This window comes from Poecilia reticulata, chromosome 1 (assembly GCF_904066995.2).
Source record: "Poecilia reticulata chromosome 1, P_reticulata-male-v2, whole genome shotgun sequence".
Lineage (NCBI taxonomy): Eukaryota > Metazoa > Chordata > Actinopteri > Cyprinodontiformes > Poeciliidae > Poecilia > Poecilia reticulata.
In genome coordinates, this window is record NC_088830.1 from 979,959 (window position 1) to 1,004,043 (window position 24,085).

Here is a 24,085-nt window from a genome sequence, read left to right on the forward strand (position 1 = left end):
CCTCAGCCTCTCCATCTTGCTCCTCTTCTGTTGCCTCTACTGTGTTTTAATTATTTACCTCTTCTGGGGTAAATAATGAAAACAGTCTCAGTAACTTGTTGATGGTTTTGCTGCATCGCCTCTTTAATTGACGCCCATGTCGGTCCGATGTTATGCCGTTGACCTCAGTGACCCATATTCAGCACTGGACCCCAGTCAGGATTGAGCTCATCCATTTCACACGTCGTTTTTCCTTTAAGAGGACATATCAAAACATACATCAGTATTAAAGCTGTAAATTTGATAACATTAGTAAAATAGTTTACTTCACAATAATGTAATAACCTCGATGTCCACTGACAAAACTCGGACTATGCTACTTAAACAATATTAGCCCGACCTAAGCAAGGTTGACCCACTTAAATGAATTCAACAGAAACTGATCATGAGAACACTCGGACAAAATCATAGAGAAATAAATTATGACACAAAACCAACAAAGCAAATGTAGACACTCACCAGAATGGAAATGTCTGGAGCAAACTTGTAGGTATCTGGGGATTTTGGAGAACGTAATATCAGCGTCTCACCGCTGATACCAGGGCATTAGTTTTCTTCTCGTTAGCTCCAATAGCTTAGCCTCCTCGCGTTGTTTCCAAGCAGGAAAATAGTGAAACGAAAGTCCGTTTTCCATTTTTTTACCGTTTCAGTCGTGTGATCGGACATTACAGACATTAATGCAGCAAGTTCGTACCATAGCTAAATTATTTTAAGTAACTTGGATTTAAAAAATCTGTGAGACTGTTTTTATACTGCGAGACTGTTGTTTTTGTCGATCCAATATTAAATATAAACTTTTTTTTTTAAATGTTCATAAAATGTATTACCTCAGATGATAATCACATTTATTACTTGTAGTGTTCAATTGCATAAAATTCTAGGACAGGATCTATTTCATTACATGTTCACTTACCTGAAATATATTAAGTACAACAAATATTTACTTAAAGTGTGATCCATTTCATAAAATGTACTTGTAACTTTATTGTTTTATTGCACGTTAAATGTTTAAAGATGGGCTCCGTCTACAGCAGTGACGTCACGTTCCAAAGCTCTATTCAGGGTTGGTGGATAAGTAAGTATTCTCTGGACTTTCTAAGTATGCTCTAAATTTGTAAAAGTAATGAGTACGCCACAGTTTCTAATAATAAAAACTAAGTATTCCTGTTGTGGAAGATTTTGTTTCTGGATTCTAAGTTTGTTCTAATTTCTTTTCTGGGTTGCAATAATAGGAGTCTCTCTGCATCTAAATAGTGAGTACTCTACAGTTTCTAAAATATAAGCTAAAGAGTGACTAATAAACTAGAGCAGGGGTGGGCAATCCTGGTCCTGGAGGTCCGGTGTCCTGCAACTCTTAGACGTCTCCCTGGTCCAACACACTTGAATCCAACAGCTGAATCACCTCCTAAGTGCAGTCAAGTTCTCCAGAGTCCTGCTAACAACCTCATTATTTGACTCAGGTGTGTTGAAGGAGACCGGCCCTCCAGGCCTGGAGTTGCCCATCCCTGAACTAGAGTCTCTGGATTCCAAGTTTGTTCCAATTCCTTTTCTGGGTTAAAAGTGAATACTCCACAGTTTAACAAAATAAAATAAAAAGAGGAAAGGACACATTAGGGCATTTGGCAAGACAAAACAAAGGCACGAGTGAAGGTGGTGTCACAGGGCCATGAAACCACGTTGCTCAGCCTCCAGGCAGAAGTCCGATAAGATGTTATCAAGGCATGTCCTTGGGAGCGCTCAGCTCCACAACTGCATGGATACAGGAGGGGGTGAGGTGGGAAGGAGCGTCATGTTTACATATCTTCAAGGAGACTGGAAATATGCAGCCCTTCCAAGGCAACACAGGAAAGTCAATTCAGAAATAGAATGTCTTAGGTCGGGAAGATTATCAATTTCAATCTTCCCTAAAGTCTCTCCGATCCCAATCATCCAAATTAGTTTGGTCGTTCCACTGAACCAAAACCAGCAACTTCTCCAAGATCGATTCCATCCCGTTAGTGAGTTTGAGTCCTCAGCTGGGCTGTGAGTCTCAGCAAGACTCGCATCCAACTTGCGTCTCTGTCCACACCAACAGTCTGAGTGTTCGCTAGTTCGGCAAAATCTGTCACAAACTTGTCAATAATCCAGGAATCCACAAGCTCCAAACAGCAGAAATCCTGTTATCATGAATAAATTCAGGGTGAATCCCGTCAGGTGTGTCCCCACAGGACAAGAGGGCTCTCCTGTGCCCAGACACAGGAGAGCCCTCCTGTGTCTGGGCACAAGAAAATGGGATCATTTGCATTGAGAGATCGGTTGACCAGATCCATAATTTGTAGATTTGGAGGTGTTACGGCCCCCCCTTTTGTGAGGAGGAGGGGAGTAACACGACAACCACAAAAACTTGACAGAGTCCAGGTGAATGTTTTAAAAAGGAGGGATTTCTTGATAACAAAAATCCCAGAAGGCTTGTACAAACTGTGGGGGAGAAAGAGACGGTTAGGTGGGGGAAGAGAAACAAACAGCCTGACAGGCATGTAACAGGAGGATTTGGAGGATGTGCAAAGAATGGCTCCAAAAATACAGAAAAAAAATCCTTTTTAAAAGAGATCAATTATTAGTTTACTTGATGTAAACTAAATGATTTGAGTAAGACTGACTTAAATTTGTCATGTTAAACACACTTAATGATTTCAGTTTAAAACAAATTAATACATTTAGCTGGATAAATTTACTGAGTTGAATTGGATGACCATAATATATTGAGTTGGTTAAACTTAATAAATACCCAAAGCTCATGACCATAGATGAGGGTGGGAACGTAGATCGACCGGTAAATCGAGAGCTTCGCTTTTTGGCTCAGCTCTCTCTTCACCGCGACGGACCGGTACAGCGCCCACTTCACGGCAGATGCTGCCCCAATCCGCCTGTCGATCTCCTGCTCCCTTCTTCCCTCATTCGTGAACAAGATCCCCAGATACTTAAACTCCTCAACTTGAGGCAGGACGACCCCCCTGACCCGGAGAAGGCACTCTACCCTTTTCCGGCTCAAGACCATGGCCTCGGATTTGGAGGCACTGAGCCTCATCCCGGCCGCTTCACACTCTGCTGCGAACCGCTCCAGTGAGAGCTGCAGATCACGTTCCGATGAAGCCAACAGGACCACATCATCCGCAAAAAGCAGAGATGCGATCCTAAGGCCACCAAAACGGATCCCCTCAACACCTCGGCTGCGCCTAGAAATTCTGTCCATAAAAGTAATGAACAGAATCGGTGACAAAGGGCAGCCTTGGCGGAGTCCAACTCTCACCGGAAACGAGCCCGACTTACTGCCTGCAATGCGGACCAGACTCTGACACCGGTCATACAGGGACCTGACAGCACGTATCAAAGGGCCCGGTACCCCATACTCCCGGAGTACCCCCCACAGGGCCCCCCGAGGGACACGGTCGAATGCCTTCTCCAAGTCCACAAAACACATGTAGACTGGTTGGGCGAACTCCCATGCACCCTCCAGGACCCTGCTGAGGGTGTAGAGCTGGTCCAGTGTTCCACGACCAGGACGAAAACCACACTGCTCTTCCTGAATCCGAGGTTCGACTATCCGACGGTCCTCTCCAGGACCCCTGAATAGACCTTACCAGGGAGGCTTAAGAGTGTGATCCCCCTGTAATTGGAGCACACCCTCCGGTCCCCCTTTTTAAACAGGGGGACCACCACCCCAGTCTGCCAGTCCAGGGGAACAGCCCCTGCTCCATGCAATATTGCAGAGTCGCGTGAGCCAACACGACCCCGCAACATCCAGAGCCTTAAGGAACTCCGGGCGGATCTCATCCACCCCCGGGGCCCTGCCACCGAGGAGCTTTTTGACCACCTCGGCGACCTCGTCCCCAGAGATTGGAGAGCCCAGCCCAGAGTCCCCATGCTCAGCTTCCTCAACAGAAGGCATGTTGGTGGGATTGAGGAGGTCTTCGAAGTATTCCGCCCACCGGCCCACAACGTCCCGAGTTGAGGTCAGCAGCGCACCATCCCCACTATAAACAGTGTTGGTGCTGCACTGCTTCCCCCTCCTGAGATGCCGGATGGTGGACCAGAATCGCCTCGAAGCCGTACGGAAGTCTGTCTCCATGGCCTCTCCAAACTCCTCCCACGCCCGAGTTTTTGCCTCAGCGACAACCCGAGCCGCATGCCGTTTCGCCCGCCGGTACCCATCAGCTGCTTCTGGAGTCCCACAGGCCAAAAAGGCCCGGTAGGACTCCTTCTTCAGCTTGACAGCATCCCTCACCGAAGGTGTCCACCAACGGGTTCGAGGGTTGCCGCCGCGACAGGCACCAACAACCTTGCGGCCGCAGCTCCGATAGGCCGCCTCGGCAATGGAGGTACGGAACATGGTCCACTCAGACTCAATGTCCCCCACCTCCCCCGGAACGTGTTCGAAGTTCTGCCGGAGATGAGAGTTGAAGCTCCGTCTCACAGGGGACTCCGCCAGACGTTCCCAGCAGACCCTCACTACACGTTTGGGCCTGCCAGGTCTGACCGGCTTCCTCTCCCACCACCGGAGCCAACTCGTCACCAGGTAGTGGTCAGTGGACAGCTCCGCACCTCTCTTCACCCGAGTGTCCAAGACATACGGCCGCAGATCCGATGAGACGATGACAAAGTCAATCATCGAACTGCAGCCTAGGGCGTCCTGGTACCAAGTGCACATATGGACGCCCTTATGCCTGAACATGGTGTTCGTGATGGACAGTCCGTGACGAGCACAGAAGTCCAACAACAGAACACCGCTTGGGTTCAGATCGGGGGGACCGTTCCTCCCAACCACGCCTCTCCAGGTCTCACTGTCATTGCCCACGTGAGCGTTGAAAGTCTCCCAGTAGAACAAGGGAGTCCCCAGGAGGGGCACTCTCCAGTACCCCCTCTAAGGACTCCAAGAAGGGTGGGTAATCTGAACTGTTGTTCGGCCCGTAAGCACAAACAACAGTCAGAACCCGTCCCCCCACCCGTAGGTGGAGGGAGGCTACCCTCTCGTTCACCGGGGTGAACCCCAACGTACAGGCGCCCAGATGGGGGGCAACAAGTATGCCCACTCCAGCCCGGCGCCTCTCACCGTGGGCAACTCCAGAGTGGAAGTACGTCCAGCCCCTCTCAAGGAGACTGGTTCCAGAACCAGAGCCATGTGTCGAGGTGAGGCCGACTATTTCTAGCCGGAACCTCTCAGCCTCGCACACTAGCTCCGGCTCCTTCCCCACCAGAGAGGTGACGTTCCACGTCCCAAGAGCCAGCTTCTGCAGCCGAGGATCAGACCGCCAGGGTCCCCTCCCTTGGCTGCCGCCCATAGCACAATGCACCCCACCACTTTGGCCCCTCCGACAGGTGGTGAGCCCATCGGAAGGGGGACCCACGTCTCCTCTTCGGGCTGAGCCCGGCCGGGCTCCGTGGGTAAAAGCCCGGCCAACAGGCGCTCGCCATCGCGCCCCACCTCCAGGTCTGGCTCCAGAGTGGGGCCCCGGTGACCCGCGTCCGGGCGAGGAAAAACGCAGTCCAAAGTTTGTATTCATCATAGGGGTCTTCAGGCTGCACTTTGTCTGGTTCCTCACCTAGGACCTGTCTGCCTTGGGTGACCCTACCAGGGGCATAAAGCCCCAGACAGCATAGCTCCTACGATCATTGGGACACTCAAACCCCTCCACCACGATAAGGTGGCAGCCCAAGGAGAGCTTTGAAAAATGTAGTCAGTATTTTAAATGATCTTTTTAAATTTATGTTTATAGATACTATATTATGATCTGGTATGTTTGCTGCATAATGTAAGACTTAGAGTGGTCACAACCAATGTTGTGTGTGACTTTTGAACTCCCTTTAATAAGCCATTTGAGTTTCTATATTCTGGTTTATTATGGTTGAATGAGTCATATTATCCTGATTCATCCTTTTTATTAAGTTGAAGAATCATGCAGACCTATCAGAGAGAAGCTTTCCATTCTCCCTTCTGGATAAATACATGCACACACAGCTCTGATCCAACATGTCTGCTCAGACATTACACGGCAGAGTTAGATGGTCAGCAGAGAAACATCTTTTCTGACAATCACCAGAGAAGTGAAGTTGCTTAGCAACCTTTGGCCTTGATGATAGGAAATGATGTAAGGCAGAAAAAGACAGAGAAAAAAACAGGCCAGTGGATAACAGATGCACACATGGAGAGGGAGGGAATAATGACCGTTTGATCTTAATCTCGAGAAGGGGTTAAAGTGATATGTTAATCTGCTCTAATGGTCTCACTGATCTGAGTCCATTAATGGTGATCTTAAATATATAAACACACAACACTCTTACACAATGCATGGCCTGAGCTGCTCTGCTGTCTGCTCCTACAATTTGTGGTAAAATACATCTGATCCTTCATGTCCTGTCTTCCTCCATCCAGCCCCCCAGTGAACTCGACTTCCGCTCTCCGCCTGTTCACTGTGATCAACAGTCACGCCATCCTTCACGCAGGGTCTTCACACGCGCACACAGACAAACACAAGCATGATGAGGCTCATTCCTGTCTGCTCAGAGGGAGAGGGAGAGGGAGGTGGTGACGTGGAGTCGTGTTTGAAGGCAAATAAAAGTGAATTTTTATTAGGAACGTCTCCTGCTCCCCTGCTGCCTAATGTAAGACTTAGCACTCCACCAAGTGTTCATTCGATGTCACTACATCTTTCCAAGCTATAGAAAATGTTGAAAATATGATGAGCCTCATTGGACTCTGAATCTCAACACAGAGGCGCCGCCAGGAATCTTGGGCTCACTGACAAAAAATTTGTTACCTAGAATTGTCATCACTTTTCCCCCATTACGGCACCCCTGCCTCAACATGGCATGTGACGGTCTGCTTTCATGGTCAATTGGCATGTCGTTTTAAATCAGTCTAAGATGTCTTTGTTTGCATTTTTAGAAGTATACAAAAGTACAAATGAATCCCTAATTTCCTTACATTTTGCAGAAATTCCTTAAATTGTTTAAAGTGGTCTGAATCAACAGTTCTCCAGGCCTCCTGTAAGTGTTTCAGAAGAAGTGTTTGTGTATTTTAAATCTATGAATCATTTATCCATGAAAAGTATTTAAATAATCAAGATTAACTGATTAATCTTGATCAGTTAATCTCAAAATTAACTGATTAAAATTAAAATTGGTTCTTTGCAGGTCACTTTGCAAAGAACCAATTTTAAACTTAATCAGTACTCTGATTAACTAGTCACAGAGGCACAAATTATTTCAGCTTATTGAGATAAAAATGAGCATATGGAAAGAAATTTTATATATATTCTTACAGCTATAATTCACATACACTGTATCATTTTAGTGACTAAAGTTTAGTCCGACTAAATGTTTCCCATTTGAACTCAGTTAGGATTACCAAAATAATTTATTGTTGCTAGATGTGAGAATCAGAGATTTTGTCTACTTTCTCCAAATTCTGAAGTTTATACACACTAAGATTAGTAGTTTGAGAAAACCCAATTGATGTCATGGCTTTGTAATTTCTTATTGGCCAACTCACAACATTTTACTTTGCCTATAAAAATTAATTTAATGGCCCCCCTCAAACATATTGCCTCTTAGTGTGAGATCGTGTGAAAATCACCCCAAGCTGAATGGAACACAAAGCTTCCACAGTATTGATACAATCTTGGGTTGGGGACAATTTCCAAAGATGTGGAGGCGTCATGTTCATCTGTTCAAGCTCAGGAAGGCGATGAGACTTACAGGACATTTTCAACTCTTTTAAGGATTTGCTTTTAATATTTAAACTTCTTCCTCCAAACATTGAAACATTTCAAAGTGGAAGTTGTTTTGTTTCAGTGCACATGAATGCAATCTGTCATTAATCCAGAGAGCTTCACTATAGGTACACTGAAAAAAGAAATTAGTTGAACTAAACTAATTGATTATAACAGGAAATAAGATCAGCTACCATAACTATGCAGATGATACACAGCTCTACATCATGATGTCACCAGGTGACTCTGAACTCATCCAATCACTGAATAGATGCTTAGAACAGATCAATGTGTGGATGTGTGTCATGGAAGAAATTACTTTAACAAGAGTCTGGATGAGAAGAAATAAGAAATTTATTAAAACCTCGCAAGGTGAGAACAGAAATATAGAGTCAAAGGAGTCTGTCAGTCTGCTCTGACTAACAGTGGATCTGTGCCAAAACTTTCTCCAGCTGAACAGAAAACTGAAGTTATTATTGGACCTAAAGAGGAGCGAACTAGAATCAATGCACAGCTTCAGTTATTACAACTAAAACCTCGTGATCAGGCACAAAATCTGGGAGTAGTGATGGACCTGAACATTCAGAGCCACATAAAGACAGTTACAAAGTCGGTCTTCCATCACCTGAAGAACATTTCTAGGATTATAGGACTGATGTCTCAGCAAAATCTAGTGAAACTCATCCAGGAGTTTATCTTTAGTCGCATTGATTACTGTGCAGCGTCTTCACAGGTCTGTCCAACAAATCAGTCCTCCAGCTGTAGCTGATCCAGAAGCTGCTGCTGATGCTCTCATTAAAACCAGGAAGTCAGAGCACATAACATGAGTTCTAAAGTCCTTCACTGGCTCCCTGTAGCTCAAAGAATAGACTTTAAAATACTGATGTTAGTTTATAAATCACTGAGCGGTTTAGCACCACAATACAGTAAAGATCTGTTGTTGTATCAACCTTCCAGACCTCTCAGGTCTTTTGGTTCTGGTTCTGCTCTGCAACCCCAGAACCAGAACCAAACATAGAGAAGCAGTGATCAGCTTCTATGCACCACAAATCTGGAACAAACTTCCAGAAAACTGCAAAACAGCTGAAACACTGAGTGCCTTTAAATCTCAATTTAAAACCCACCGTTTAGAGCAGGGGTGGGCAACTCCAGGCCTGGAGGGTCTCCTGCAACTTTTAGATGTGTCTCTACTTCAACACACCTGAGTCAAATAATAAGGCTGTTAGCAGGAATCTGGAGAACCTGCCTGAACCGAGGAGGTGATTCAGCTATTGGATCCAGGTGTGTTCTACCAGGGAGACATCTAAGAGCTGCAGGACACCGGCCCTCGAGGACCAGGATTGCCCACCCCTGGTTTAGAATTCTATTTGAAACATAATCAATTACGAATTTAATGACACTTGACTTAATGTGATGTTTTGATTGTTGATTCTATGTTGCATGACTTTGTTTATGATGTAAAGCACTTTGAAATGCCTTGCTGCTGAAATATGCTATACAAATACAATTTGATTGACTGATGAATTGAATTGCTTTAGTTGGTAACAAGCAATGCAATTAAGTTTATCCAACTCAATTTACTGAGATTATCCAACAAATTTAAGTCAGTATTACTCAAATCGGTTAGTTTACTTCAAAAAAAGAAGTAAACTAATAATCTCTTTATTAAAAGGATTTTTCAGCTCATGCCTTTAGTTGAGAGTAGTTAGACAGGAAAGTGGGTAACAACAGAGAACACATGCAGCAAAGGTCATCAGGCCAGGAATCAAACATAGGACAGCCATGTCTACAGTCTCCTTACACTCTAAAAGGTGTTTTTGGCTTTAGTTTATTTTATGGCCTTACTTCCGTTAATCTCACTTAATTCATTTGGTTTGGTGATGACAACTAAATGTACATGTTCCAATGTACCTTATGTCTTATGCCATTCTTTGGGTAATCCATCATTCCTTTAACTGCATTTTGAAGTTCTGTAATCTGTGCACATGATGTAGCATTTTGTGATTGTCCAATGTTTAGAAAATCTAGTGAATTTAAAAATATCTTAATCGTTTCGTCATCCGCTGGCTCAAGTTGAGAGTTGAAGTTTATCCATCCATCCATTCATCCATCCATTTTCTTCCGCTTATCCGGGGTCGGGTCGCGGGGGCAGCAGCTTCAGAAGGGAGGCCCAGACTTCCCTCCCCAGCCTCTTCCAGCTCCTCCAGGGGAATCCCAAGGCGTTCCCAGGCCATAGAGACATCGTCCCTCCAGCGTGTCCTGGGTCTTCCCCGAAGTTTATATAATCTTTAAATGCCTTTTCAGTCTCTTCTGGTTTGTATACAAGGCCGATTAAAGATCTTTGATTTTATAGCTTGACCCAACCAAGATCCAAGATTTAAAAAATTAACAGCTTAATACAAACATCAGAATAGCAGTGATGTGGGCCAATAGAGGGACATTGAACTGGAGACGGGACAAGAAATTCTCAGATATTTCATGTGTGAAGTAATGAAAAGAAGTTACTTTAAACTTTTTGTGCACTTCAATGCTATGTTCAAAAGGTTTTAATCAAGAACAAACATCTTTTAGAAATGTGATGTAAATTTGAGGGTTATATTTTTATATGAAAATAAACCAAATCTAATTAGGAAATAATTCCTCCAGTTGAATATTTTTACAATTTTGTGTTTTTATCAGTTTATTGTGTTGACCGTCACCAGAAACCCATCTGTGGAGTGTCCATATTTGGGCATTCCTTGCTCTGTCAGGTCTAAGTAGGAGGAAGATGAGCTGGTTAAATAATCCAGGTTATAACCATCTTATATTTAATGCAGCAGATCAAAAAGAATTTGATTTCAAAACTTATTTATTAAAACTGAAACATGTTATTTGAAAGAACAGTTATGCTCATTTTCACACCAGTTCATCCACAAACATTCTCTGCTGCAGCAATTGCACCTTAGAAACAAAAAAACTTCACAACTTATTCATCATTAAATAAACATCCTTGATTTACACAACCCAGTGTGGTCTGAATACACAACAGTCAGCTTTCACATTAATACCAGAAATTTTGTAAGCTGTAGCTAAATAATGTTTTACTTCCAAAGGATTTAAAATTTTTTTTATTATTTACATTTCCTTGTGGCAACTTATTTTCTTTTGATTAAACTGGATGGAAAAGGTGTTTCATGTAGATTCAGTCTTTGATAAAACATGAACTCCCGTATAAACAAACAAAAAAAAAAATTTAAGTTGAGAATTATAATTTTCAAATAACTGTGCTAAAACATGCAAAACTCCTAGCAGTCTTCTGGAAATAAAGCAATGACAGTTTGCTTGAAAAGCAAAAAGAACGGAGAACTGATGCAAAGCAAATCTCTGTACAGACCAACCGAAGCCGGCGGAGCAGCAGTCACATCCCTGAGTACAGTGGCTATTATTCCTCTCATTGCACCCACTGCTGTGGTCAACATGTCCCTTCTGCTCACTGACTGGTTCATAAAAATAGTGCTTCAGAGTCTCTCCTGACTAGATCCAGAGACCCCAAAAGCCATCCTGATGCAGCGTTGTCAGGGGCAACTATAGACAACGCTTGTGTTTGGAGCAATCCAGTAGAAAATGTCAGTTCTTCCTGAAACACTTCTCCATACCATTAACTTATAGTGGAACTGAATGTTTTTCCTTTACAAACATTACTGGGATGACTGTAGAAAAGATGTTAGCATGGAGGAGCTTCCTCCTCCTGTTTCTCCTCCACCTCCCTGTCTTTGCTCTTTTTGTGTTTCTTCTTCTTGTGTTTGCTCTTGTGTTGCTTGGGCTCCTTGTCTTTGTCCTGGCTGCTGTGTTTTTTGTGCTTCTTGTGTTTTTTGTGCTTCTTGTGTTTCTTCTTCTTCTTGTCGGCGGCGGTGGCTGAGTCGCTATGGTTGCTAAGCGACGGGCTCTGGGAGGGCCGAGTGGGGGAAGGGGTGGGGCTGCCGCTCCGCCCCCTCTCTGGCTCCGAGCCCTCCCCCTCGCTGTAGTCTGGGACAAAGGACGCCTCGTCCGTTTCGCGGGTCAGGTCTGAGCAGAGACGCTGTCTCCTGGGCTCCGGGTTCCGGCTGTCCTCCCGTCCTCCTCCAGCAGCTCTGTCCTCTTTCCCTGCTCCTCCTCTCCCCTCCTCTCTTCCTCCACCTTTCTTCTCCTCCTCCTTAGCTGAAGATCTTCTCTCCTCTTTGGTTCCTCTGCTCTCCTCCCTCACACATTTTGCTCTGTGTGGTTTGTCCGAGTCTTTCTGTGTAGTCCTGCTAGCCTTCCCCTCCTCCTTCTGCGTCTTCCCTTTCTTCTCCTCCCTGACTGCTCCCTTCTTCTCCTCCTTCACAGCCTCCTGGACTTCAGCTCTAACAGACTTTGCTGCGTCATGGTGTCCCTCTCTGCCTTTCTCTGCCAGTGGTGAAGGGTCCTTGGTCGGTGGGTTGGGATCATCTTCCTGTCCGTCGTCGTCGTCGTCTCTCTCCCACTTTGATCGCGGCGGTGGCTGGATGAGCGGCAGCTCCTGCGCTGGGCTGGGGGGCGGGCTGTGATGGCGGCCCCTCACAGGGCTGGCTAGAGGAAGCTCAGCAGCTTTAGAAGTTGCACTCTTCTTCTGCTCTCTGTTTGATTCGAGCTTTCTCTCTGGAGCCGACCTTTAGGAAAACATTTAAAGAAATGTTAAACTGAATGTAGGATTTGGAACATTTCAAAAGCTTTAACACATTTTTAAGAGCTAAAATATATGACAAAACTGAACTGATTGGTTTCCCACAATTTCTACCTTCTTTTATTTATAGAAGCAACCAATCGTGTTCATTTTAAAACCTTGATTTAAAATGTATGAACCCTAAATAAATTCTTGACCCCCTTCCAGACTACGTGTTGCTTGTTTTTATTAAGCATGTTTTTTTATACACGAGTGGCCCGACTGGTGTTTGCTGTGGAGCAGTTGTTCCTGAAATGCAGTTTTATATATAATTTATTGAACACGGCGTGAAGACGCAGGTACACCAATCACACCACTGAAGCCTCTGCAGTTCAACTCCTCTCTCTCAAACTGGATGATCTGGAAGGTGTTCCAACAGAAAAGCTTCACTGGCATCACATTTATATGGATTTTATGAACAATCATATTTCTCTGGAGAATACTGCACAAAGTTTAAAAGCCACAGTGCTTGTGCTCAAAGCAAACCACAAATATAACCTACAGTCATGCTTTCAGACGTGAGCATTGAGCGTGCCGCAAGAATGATATGAACCAATAACTACGTGTGCGTTTACATCTAATTGCTTCATGTCTGCGCTGCAGCTTTATATAGTGGATATGTTCCCCGGCCCAGTTGGCCAGTGTGTTAGTGGGCTGGTGTTTTAGCTTGTGGAAAAGATCAACACAATCATTTTGTTATTGTCATTCTTAATTAAATTAATTACTTGCTCCCAATCACTTTGTGTGATATCCACAAAGACGCAATGAAAAGTTTACCTTTATTTGTGGAGATTTTAACATTTGATTTGTTGAAATATAAAATTGGATGTCACCTGGGCATGATAATTTGTTTTACCTTTAATTTGGCCCGAGCAGCTAAGTGCTGCGAAGGCCTATTGTAATCGCAGGATTTCTTATTGTTGTTGTTTTTATTATTTTTCCGTCACTTCGCGCGGCTATTTGGGGGCTTTATCATATTCAAAAACTCACCAAACTTCACCCAACATTGTCCCCAGACGAAAAGTTTCGGATTCTGGTGAAATCCGTAGTGGGGGTGACCAAACGGCTCTGTAGCCCCCCCCCAAAGTGAGTTGGAGCAAACCGTAGGTCGTAGAGATCTGAAATAGGTAGATCTCCCCAAATCAAGAAAAAAAGTCTCTTGGAGGTACCCCCTAAAATGCTCAGGGAGGCGGCCATTTTGGGTCAAAGGTCAAATTTTGGCCATTTTTCCATTTTACTCACATCGAACTTTAACAAACTCCTCCTAGGGTCTTTAACCTATTGGCTTCATTTTTGGTCAGGATGCAGTTAAGGGGTGGCATTAAAAGTTATCAAAATGGTGAGTTTTCGTACATGTATAGGGGGCGTTCCGGGGCGCCAAAGTTGGCGTACTCGCTACAGAAAACCAACCGCTACAACTTTCACATAGAAAGGTCAATTGGCACCAAACTTGGTATGAGGGATCCTGGTTGGATGCCTGACGAACCTATCTCGTCATAGTCTGACCTCACCTAAGCCCCGCCCCGTCAGAACAGGAAGTGACTTTTGTTTACTTGGAAAGATGCAACTCTGGGTCTCTTGACCTAATCAAGATGATCTGGTGTCAGATGACTGATAAGTTGGTCTCACTTGCTTCAAAGCGCCAAGAGTTTCGAGTGGAGGGCGTGGCCGTGGCAGAGCGGCCAAGTCACAGGTCACGCCGCCACCAGACGTTTGGCTCTAAATTCCACATGTCTCAGTCCAGCTGCACCAAACTCACTGAGATCGATCCTTGTCCACCCCCCAACATAAATCCAGTGGAAAATTTGGTGGGCATTGCCTAATTCCTCCACAGCGCTCCCTAGAATATCTTAAATAATCAGCCCCCAGCCATGCTTTATCCCACAATTAAGAAACTTGGTACACATGTGTAACTTGTCAGGACCTACAAAAAAGTCTCTTGGAGCCATGGTAAAACCCAACAGGAAGTCGGCCATTTTGGATCAAAGTCACCATTTTGTCTTTTTTCATTGATGTCGTATCTGGGTGAACTCGTCCTCAAGCTTTCCAGATCTTGAGGCATTGAGGGTCAAAAGTTAGCAAAGGAATTTTCCTATGTCAAAGCATGTGGGCGTGGCCAAGCCTCAAATCTGGCCATTCTCCATGAAACATGAAGGCTGGGGGAACTTCGCCAGAGCGTCAGCGGTGGCGAGAGAGTGGTGCTGCAGGAACCCCCACAGTGGCAAATAGGCCAGAGCGGCGCTGAGCTGCGAGGGCCTCCAATGCTGCCTGCGGCTTTAATTTTTATTTATTTTTTCTTCTTTCTTGATTTTCTTTTGTCTGTTTGAAATAAATAAATGAATGAATAAATAAATATAATGACCGTACTAAAACGACAGAATTTATGAATACAATGGTTGGTTTAGGTTTCTATCCGTTAATCTCAAGACCTACAAGAATAACCAAAGACAGTGCGTCTTTGATAATATTTTTTATAAATAAGTTCAATGTGAAAACAAAAAGTGGATTGCTGGTCACTGATATAACTGATCATTTGCCAGTGTATACCATGTTAGATATTAGTAAGCAGTTTAATTTAAATATGACAAAGCAAATTACTAATTTAGAGTAAAATCACCTGAAGCTGTGGAAGAATGAAAGTAGAATTATTAATCTATTATTGGCAAAATATTTATGTTGATGATGTTAATGAGTCATATAACATGCTTTTGGAAATATTTGTAAGAATTTATAATTATTGTTGTCCCCTTAACATGCAAAAATAGATTAACTCCCTGGATGACAAAGAGTTTGGAGAAAGCATGTAAAAGAAAAACAAGTTACAGTATGTACGGATTTTATTAAATGCCCAACTCAGAAAAAAGAAAGATATAAAATATATAAAAATAAGTTAACAGTGCTGAGGAAGCAAACAGAATTATTATGATTTTCCAATATGTTTTAAATATAACAGCACCACGGTGGAAAAAAAGAGGATATTGTTGAAGTCTTTAATAAGTACTTTGTTAATATTGGTCCTAATTTAGTAAACAAATTGCCTAAGGCTAGAGATTGAAAAAAAATTCTAAATTTAATATTGATAATATTAATACAATGTTCCTGGGAATAGTGAGTGAAAGTGATGTAATAGATGTATTAAAAAAAAATTAAATAAGAAATCTAAAGATTGTAATGATCTTGATATGGCTATCGTGAAAGAGATCATTTATAGTATTATTAAACCTCTCACTTATATTTGTAACAGATTATTCTAACTGGAACTTTTCCTGACAAAATGAAAATAAAGGGTTTTTCCAGTCCATAAAGATGGTGACAAGCAAATTTTATATCACAGGCCAATATCATTGCTACCGCAATTTTCAAAAATTTTGGAAAAATTATTCATAAAAAGGTTGGACTCCTTTCTTAATAAAAATAACATACCGAATGAGCAGCAGTACGGCTTCAGGAACAACGAACGGCTCCACAACTTTAGCTGTGATGGAGTTTGTAGAGCTCATTGCTGCAGCAGTTGACCAGTAGCTTAATACAGTAGGTCTGTAAAATGGATGGATGGATGTTTATTGACCTATGTAAGGCATTTGACACTATTGACCATGTACGACTACTAGGCAAATGTGAACTGTATGGCCTGCGGGGGGTTGCATATCAGTGGTTAAAGAGTTATTTGAGTAACAGATCACAATATGTACAAATTAACAACACAAAGTCACAGACTGAAATAGTTAAACGTTGTCTTCCTCAAGGCTCAGTCTTAAGACCTAAATTATTTATACTTAAAACGATATTTTATCAGTATCCAGTATTTTGAAGTTTATGTTTGCTGATGATACAAATTTCTTTTTTTCTGGAAAAAATATGGATGAATAAAAACAGTAGAAAAAGAATTAACTGAGTTGAAAACATGGTTTGATTATAATAAGCTGTCATTAAATGAAGGAAAAACTAAATCTATGGTATTCTCTGGTAATCGGATCCATAATAATGTAAAGTTATTCATAAATGGAGTTGAAATAGTGTTTATGAGACAGAATTTTTAGGAATTAGACAATTAACTTAGTTGGAAGCCTCATCTAGAATATATTAGAAATAAAGTTGCAAAAACTATTTAAATATTGTTTAAAATAAAAGATTTAGTAAATGTTAAGGCCTTCCAACTTTAACATTTGCTAATGTTAAAAGCACAGATGAATTGAATGATTAATTGAATGTTAGATGAATTGAATGACTCAATTTCATCTAAATCCTCCTGAGATTGTGACGTATGAAGATCCAAATGGTACTTTTTAAAGGCCTAATTTCTCTGGGATTATACGTCCCTCTTTGGTTTTGCCTTATTCGTCTTATTGCTCAGAAATCTGGAAAAATGCAAGTAAAAGAAACATTGATATATTAGTTAAATTGCAAAACAAAAAAAGGCTATGAGGCTTATTAATAAGGTGGAATACTGTGAACCAACTGAAACTTTTCATTCAAAGTAATATATTAAAATCTAAAGATATTGTTTATATAAAAATACTGGAAATAATGTATAAAGCATTGAACAAAAACCTTCCTTCTGGTATTCAGAAATTATCTAAGCTAAGAGAATAAATATCATTTGCGAGGTTTGTTTATATTTGAATGTGCAAAAGAGGAAAGCCAGATAAAGTCTAGATGTGTTTCAGTTATTGGGGTGAAACTGTGGAATGAATTGAATGATGATTTTAAGTTATGTCCTTTCTTGGTGAGCTTTAAAAGAGCTCTAAAATGTAAAATGACAAAATCTTACGCTGTTATGTAGATTTATATATGGATTGTGAAGATATCTTGGTAGGTTGTTGGGTATAAAATAGAGTAGGCAAGAATAAGCTTGGCTTCAGCCTATTCCTTTTTTGGTAAATTATGGGTAAATTAGTGTTTTTCATTTAGTTTTTTTGTTTCCCGTGTTTAATAAAGACAATTTATCAAAATAAAGTGATTGATGATGATGATAATGATAACATCCAATCACACAAAGTTAAGGAAATTAGGGAAGATTTATTGGTGCACCCATACCCACAATAAAACTCCCTTCAGAAGTCACCAAACTAGAATAGTGTCATTTAATCTTTGTATAATTACATCTGCTCTATGAAGGCCTCAGAGGTTTGTTGGAGAAAATTAGAGAACAGCATCCTGAGAATCAAACAGGAAAAAAGTTGGGCGCATGTTATAAACAGTTCTAGATAAAAAATAAAAATCAAGATGGGAAATTGTAAAGAGTTGATTAGAAGATAAATGGAGCTAAATTTGAGACAATATTGGTAGAAAACCTTTTCATGGGTGTCTTTTGACACCCATGATTGAGGGCTAAATACAAATGCGAGTTGCAATTATTTTTCTTTTAGAAAACCATGTTTTCATTCATTTCGTAATTATGCAGTGTTTCCCCAAGTGTATTATAAGCCTGGGTGGCCTGCCAGGCTATCCATGACCTCCCATCCAGGCTAAGCGTTGCTTGTTTTTGTTTTCAGAAAAACAATAATCATTTTAAAAAATTCTAGTAATAGAAAATGCTTAATTTAAAAAAAAATTATTAAGCCAGACTGCAAGTGTCTCTGCTGCGCTGAGCATTTCGGAGCAAAATTATTTCTTGAAGATGGGTTTATATTTGACGCATTTAACAGGTCACAAAGCCAGGACGCATCAAGCTGCTTTAGTTCCATTTTATTATTTTTCTGGTTAATGTCCTCTGATAAGCAAGGCAAATCAATGGAGGATAAAAAGGACTCAATTTCATCTAAATCCTCCTGACATTGTGACGTATAAAGATCCGAATAGTACTTTTTAAAGGCCTAATTTCTCTGGGATTATACGTTCTAACTTTTCGGGGGTTTTCAATAGTGTTAATTGTTCATTTATTTTTCTCAGTTTTAAGTTGCTATGCCAACACTTTGTGCATTTTCTCCAAGTTCAAAAAGTTTTTGTTTGGACCTAATTATTGCTCTCTCCTTGATATGTATGCATAGTGTTGTTTTAGTTTCAGATTCACCAGTTCTCTGAACATGTCCTTATTTGGGGCATTTTGGTATGTTTTCTCAAGGTCAGAAATATGTCTTTCTAAAGTATTAAGCTAAACCTTATATTTCTTGTTTATTCCCTTAGTAAATTATATAATTTGGCCCTTCAGAAATGCTTTTGATGTGTCCCAAAAAATAAAAATATTTGGAGCAGATCTATTTGTTAAAATGAAGAAATTAATTTGTTCCCTAATGAAAGTAGAGAATTCAGGTTGTTTTAAGAGGGTAAAGTTGAGCCTCCATCTGTACTTTTCTTCTACCTTGTCAGGGACAGACACCGACATCACCAACGGAGAGTGATTCACTAGAGATGTGCCGATCAGGTTTTTTCCTGCCGATTCCGATCACCCATGAGGGCCGATCACCGATACCGATCACATAATTTCTTTTTTTAACCATAAGCACTACCGGTCACATTATGTGGAAAAAGGAACCATGAATTCACCTTAATTTAGACAAAATCTTGTTTTTAATAACTTTTTCCAAGAAAAAACCCCAAAACAGGCATTGTGCAAATTGTACTGCTATCAGTAATACCATCTTTAACCGACTGACAACATATGAAGGCTCTGAAGAGGCTAAATAATGCAAAAAGTCAAAATAAAACCTCTCAACATTGCCAAAAATTCAAGTATAAAACTTGACATTCAAAGGCAAATACAGGTTCCATTACAATAAACAATCCAGAGTTACTGAATGAAAACTTCCTGATAGCATGGCGGCTAGCTGATTACTGCTAGTTCTGAGTGGCCGTTTCTGACTGAGCGGCAGTGGTGGGAAGTACAAGTACTTCGTTACTGTACTTAAGTACAATTTTTGTGTATCTGTACTTTACTTAAGTAGATTTAATAATGGATACTTTCTACTTTTGCTCCACTACATTTGATATAGAAATATTAAATGCGTTCTTTGATAATTTCTTATGTTCTTTGACAATATAACCTGATATGTATGACAATATAATGATTGCTCATAATCTGTACTTGTATAACATCGCGTGTTTATCACTGATCACGCTCTAAGCTTGTGCTAAGCATTGTTGTACACGTCTTAAGCTCGTGGACAGTTGAACGGTCATTCCGTGTTTCATAACCTAATCACGCTCTGAGCCCATGCTGAACACCTTGAGACGTTGAGCGTAATCAGGTCATTCTGACCTGATTACGCTCTGGGCTTTGAACAATGGTTGGAGCTCGTGGTCGTTATGAAACAGGACGTGGATGCACTATTATTAGAAGAACCTTAGAGGAAATGGCCATTCTTCACTCTCACGCAAGGATGTTTGTTAAAGAGTATAAAGATGGGGTAGTCCCTCGTCTTGGCAGAGTCTGCTGTGGGTTGCGTACGGACGCCCAGCCACGTGATTGCTGCTCTGCTCAGACTGACGGCTCTCCAGACCTTTGTGTCATGGTAAGAGCGATTATAATAAAGGAAATGTATAGCATCACGTATCAATGTATGAATGATTGCTTTGCTGAAATCTGTGGCGGAATAAAAGACACATTTATTCCAGCAGGTCAGCGTGTCGACTCATTTTTGTTGCCAATCACCTCCGAACCTGTCCTACAGTAAGTATCTGTACTTTCTACTTCACTACATTTCTACAAAACTGTCCCGTTACTCGTTACATCCAAGTCGCATTGCGCTTTTTTTCCGTTAAAATGTGAAGTTCAGGGACTTAAGGTGGCGCCGTAAAATCCAACCAATAACGTGACTTAGTGTCTGTTGTCACCCATCGGCTCCACCTTTACTCGCACGTGGAGCTCCAAGAAATGTGCAGTGGTTTTCTCTGAGCGGGAGAAGATGTTTGTCTATTCGTATTGCTGGTGCCTATCCAAGCTAACATTCTGGGCAAGAGGCGGGGTACACCCTGGACAGGTTGCCAGTCTGTCACAGGACAACACAGAGACAAACAGAACAAACAACCATGCACACACACACTCACACCTAGGGACAATCTAGAGAAGCCCATTAACCGAACAGTCATGTTTTTATACTGTGAGAGGAAACCGGAGTACCCGGAGAAAACCCACGCATGCACAGGGAGAACATGCAAACTCCATGCAGAAAGACCGGGGCTGGGAATTGAGGAGAACAGCTCTACCAACTGCGCCACTGTGCAGCCGAGTTTGAATTGATACTGGTTAAATTTATTTCAGCTCCAAGTATTTTATATCTAGGTGTTTTTATGGGAATGTGGATCTTTCAGATTAATTTGAGAAGCAATTTTGACAGGTAAACTTAATTTTATTGTGTCACGTAGCGTGGAGTGCTGGTCTTGGTTTTGATTTGGTCTCGAGTTCGGTGGTCTAGACTACAACTCTGCTACGTGGCTCTTTGGTTCCATGTCCTCCCCTGCCAGTTGGATTTATTTCAAAATAAAAGCCACTAGTGGCAAAAATAAATGAAGTTCATGCTATGTTAGGACAGGAGACCAGATGTTTCCATCCCTGAAATTATGATGCATAGAATCAAATATCTAAGTCTAAACTATGTTACAGAGAGTAAACACAACATGCTTCATCTGTGGCATTGTTCATTAAAATGGCACCTTATTGATGTATTGAAATTAAATACACTTAATGATATTAGCGATTAGGTAATGCATTCAGCAAGTACTTTTACTTTTAATACTTAAGTATTTTTAAAAGCCAGTACGTCTTTACTTTTACTTATGTGGTACTTTTACTTTTACTTAGGGTAGGGTTAGGGACCCGCTGCTCTAAGTCAGTACTCTTCCTGTACTGGGAACCTCCTGCTGCTGCAACACCTTCTTCATCATCAGGCCAGTTCTGGGGTTCAAGATGCCAAACTCTGTCCGTCTCTCTCAAAGTTTCCCTCTTTTAGTTCTCAGTGTCAGCATTAGGGAAAGATAGGTTAGATTATTGATTTTACTTATTTGATTATTTCTGCTACTGAATTAAGCTGTACTGACCCTTGCAAAATTTCCTTACTAATAAAATAATTCATATTAAGAAAATCTAAAAGATGTTGTGGACATTCAATTATTGAGTCACCTTAAAGTTCTTTGATGGCTGTAAAATAGCTATGAAGTTTGATTCTAGGAGGAAAAAGTGGAAAATGTTTTATAGGTTGCTTTTAGCCAAAACTACAACATCCTTGGGACTCACCTGAGTCACTAAAACCAACCTGGTTCAGTAACAAGTGCAAGTTGTAATAAAGAGAAAGAGCGACCGTTAACAGGTGAAGCTCTGTGAAGCTAGTTGATTGCAGGCTGCTCAATCTGGCTAATTCACAGGGTGAAGAAGGTGGGACATCTGGATGGAGGACGTTAGAAACCAGGCTAGTCTTTCTCGATGCCAGCTTAAGCAGAGTTTACTTAGTTCTGGACAGGGTAAAATCCCATCAGATTTAGAAAACTCAATTTACCCTTTAGATGGAGAGCTGGCTGCAACATCTCCCTCCTCTGAGAAGGGGAAGTAGAGAGAGAGAGAAGGTGGGGGAAGTGTTGCGCAACAATAGCGGGGACGGCGCCATTTTCGGCGTCTGGCTAATTCTTGACTCATATCAGGGAAAAAGTTCATTTTCATCTTGTCGAAGCAGACATTTCCTTTCTTTTTAGCCAAAGCCAAAATTTTCTCTTGATCTTGAAATCACAGAAGATGTATCAGAACGGGCCTTGGGGTGGTACAAGGTGGTTCACTTGGCCTGGGCTCTACAGTCATGGTTCTGTGTGCTCGTTCAATTTCTACCTCCAGCCGCTGAGCTGGAGGTGGAAATTATGAAGATGCCTTCGGTATCTAAGTTATGAAAAATTTCACAGGATACGTTCCCTCAGAGGCTTCTTTTAGTTCCAACTCATATATTCAGGTATATGATTTCTCCTGCTATGATTTTCAAGTTGGTCGATTTTCTTTTTAAGGAACCAGTCATCTTTTAGCTGCTTCTTCAGCTTCTTGAGCTCATTTACAACGTCCTCAGTATCACTGATTTGATTCTCCGCTTCTGCTACCCTTGTTAGCACTTTATCAAATGTAGCTTTCACTCCGTTGGTCGACTCCATTCGTCACAACTCCTTTGCCAGCAACCGATTTTTCGTCCTTCTTATCCTTCTTTCGGTCTTTGTTTTGAAGTCATGAATCCATTCCACACTACTTACTATAAGGCGCACCGGATTAAAAGGCGCACCTTCAATGAATGGCCTATTTTAAAACTTTTTCATATATAAGGCACACCACATTATAAGGCGCATAGAATAGACCAGTGGTTCTTAACCTGGGTTCGATCGAACCCCAGGGGTTTGATGAGTCGGTCTCAGTTGTTCGGCGGAGCCTCTGCTGCGGAGGTAAAGACACTTGTGTAAAGTCGTGATGACGCCCCGCTTTGCCATCACTTGCTGCAGAGGATCACGTTACATTGTTTAGAAAATCAGAGCTGCGGAGGAGCCCTGATTGAAGGAGATCCACTCTCAGCATGGATTTGAACTTGTGTCTTTAATTACTTCAGCAAAGCTCATAGTTTTTTACCAAATTCTGTAGCTTTCGGTGAACTTCTAAATCTGCTCCTTAGTCGCATCTTTTCGGGGTTGGTACTGCCTCTAGTGCCATGGGGAAGGTAACACAACTAATATAATTACATTAGTAAATCAGAATACCGCAAAGTCTTTATTATTTATTATTAATTTTTCATTCTCTTAAGAAAGTAGAGCTAATTAAATGATCTAAACAAGACCTTAAAGTGGTTCCAGTTTCTCTCGATGGCCAACCTGTTGAAACTGTGGCAAATTTTAAATAGCTTGGGTCGTTCCTGGACAGTCAGCTCGACTTTGCTAAAAACACTGACTATATGTTGAAGAACTGTTCTCAGAGACTCTACCTTTTAAGAAGACTTAGTGATCATGGGGTGACCCAACTAGACTCTAGTTGGGTCACCCCTATGTCTTGAATTTGGGGGGAAAAAAATCATTTTATTTATCACTACAGAAGGGTTCAATGAATGCGCATATGAAACCGGTGGGTTTGGTACCTCAAAAAAAGTTAAGAACCACTGGAATAGACGCTTCAGTTTGGGTTGCCAATTTGTTCCGTACTCTATTATTACACATCCACATTGTCCACATTGTAAAGAAGTGGTCCCAGAGTACTTTATATAGTAGTCTGCCCCAGTCGTCGTTTCACTCACGGCGTTGGTGTTGCGATATTGTGCCCAACTGCTTTCTGGGTAACACAGACCAACCGACACGCTGCTGCCGCGCAGTCTCTGTCTCTCTTGATAAATAATTGTATTGTCTTTCTATTGTACATATGGCACTTTAAATAACTAGCCAACACTTATTACAATCCAAGTGTTTTTTTTGTTTTTTTTTCAAAATGTATGTATATGAGGTGGTGAGTGACATTGTAATATTGATAAATTTGCAACATATTATATAGCCTTAGATTCAACATGATCAAATCTGGAAAACCTAAACAGGTTAGAAAATTTTTACAGGATTCTACCCTTTAATCTTTAATTGGAAGCTGTAACAAATCCACCAAAACAACTAGTTCAGAACCCAGAAATTCCTGGATTTAGAGCACATTTGGTTCAAACGACCA

The 24,085-nt window shown here is 41.6% G+C and overlaps 1 protein-coding gene across 5 annotated transcripts in view; it reads right to left on the reverse strand.

Annotated features, from left to right (window-relative positions):
• Nucleotides 1-10,617: 10,617 nt before the first annotated feature.
• Nucleotides 10,618-24,085, reverse strand: part of LOC103462989 (uncharacterized) — a 34,115-nt gene continuing 20,647 nt past the window's right edge. For all 5 annotated transcript variants that reach the window (XM_008406085.3, XM_081605811.1, XM_081605854.1 and 2 more), the window contains exon 20: nucleotides 10,618-12,433. In XM_008406085.3, the coding sequence (XP_008404307.1) occupies nucleotides 11,491-12,433 (943 nt within the window). In that variant the 3' untranslated portion in view covers nucleotides 10,618-11,490. The remainder of the gene's footprint in view (nucleotides 12,434-24,085) is intronic.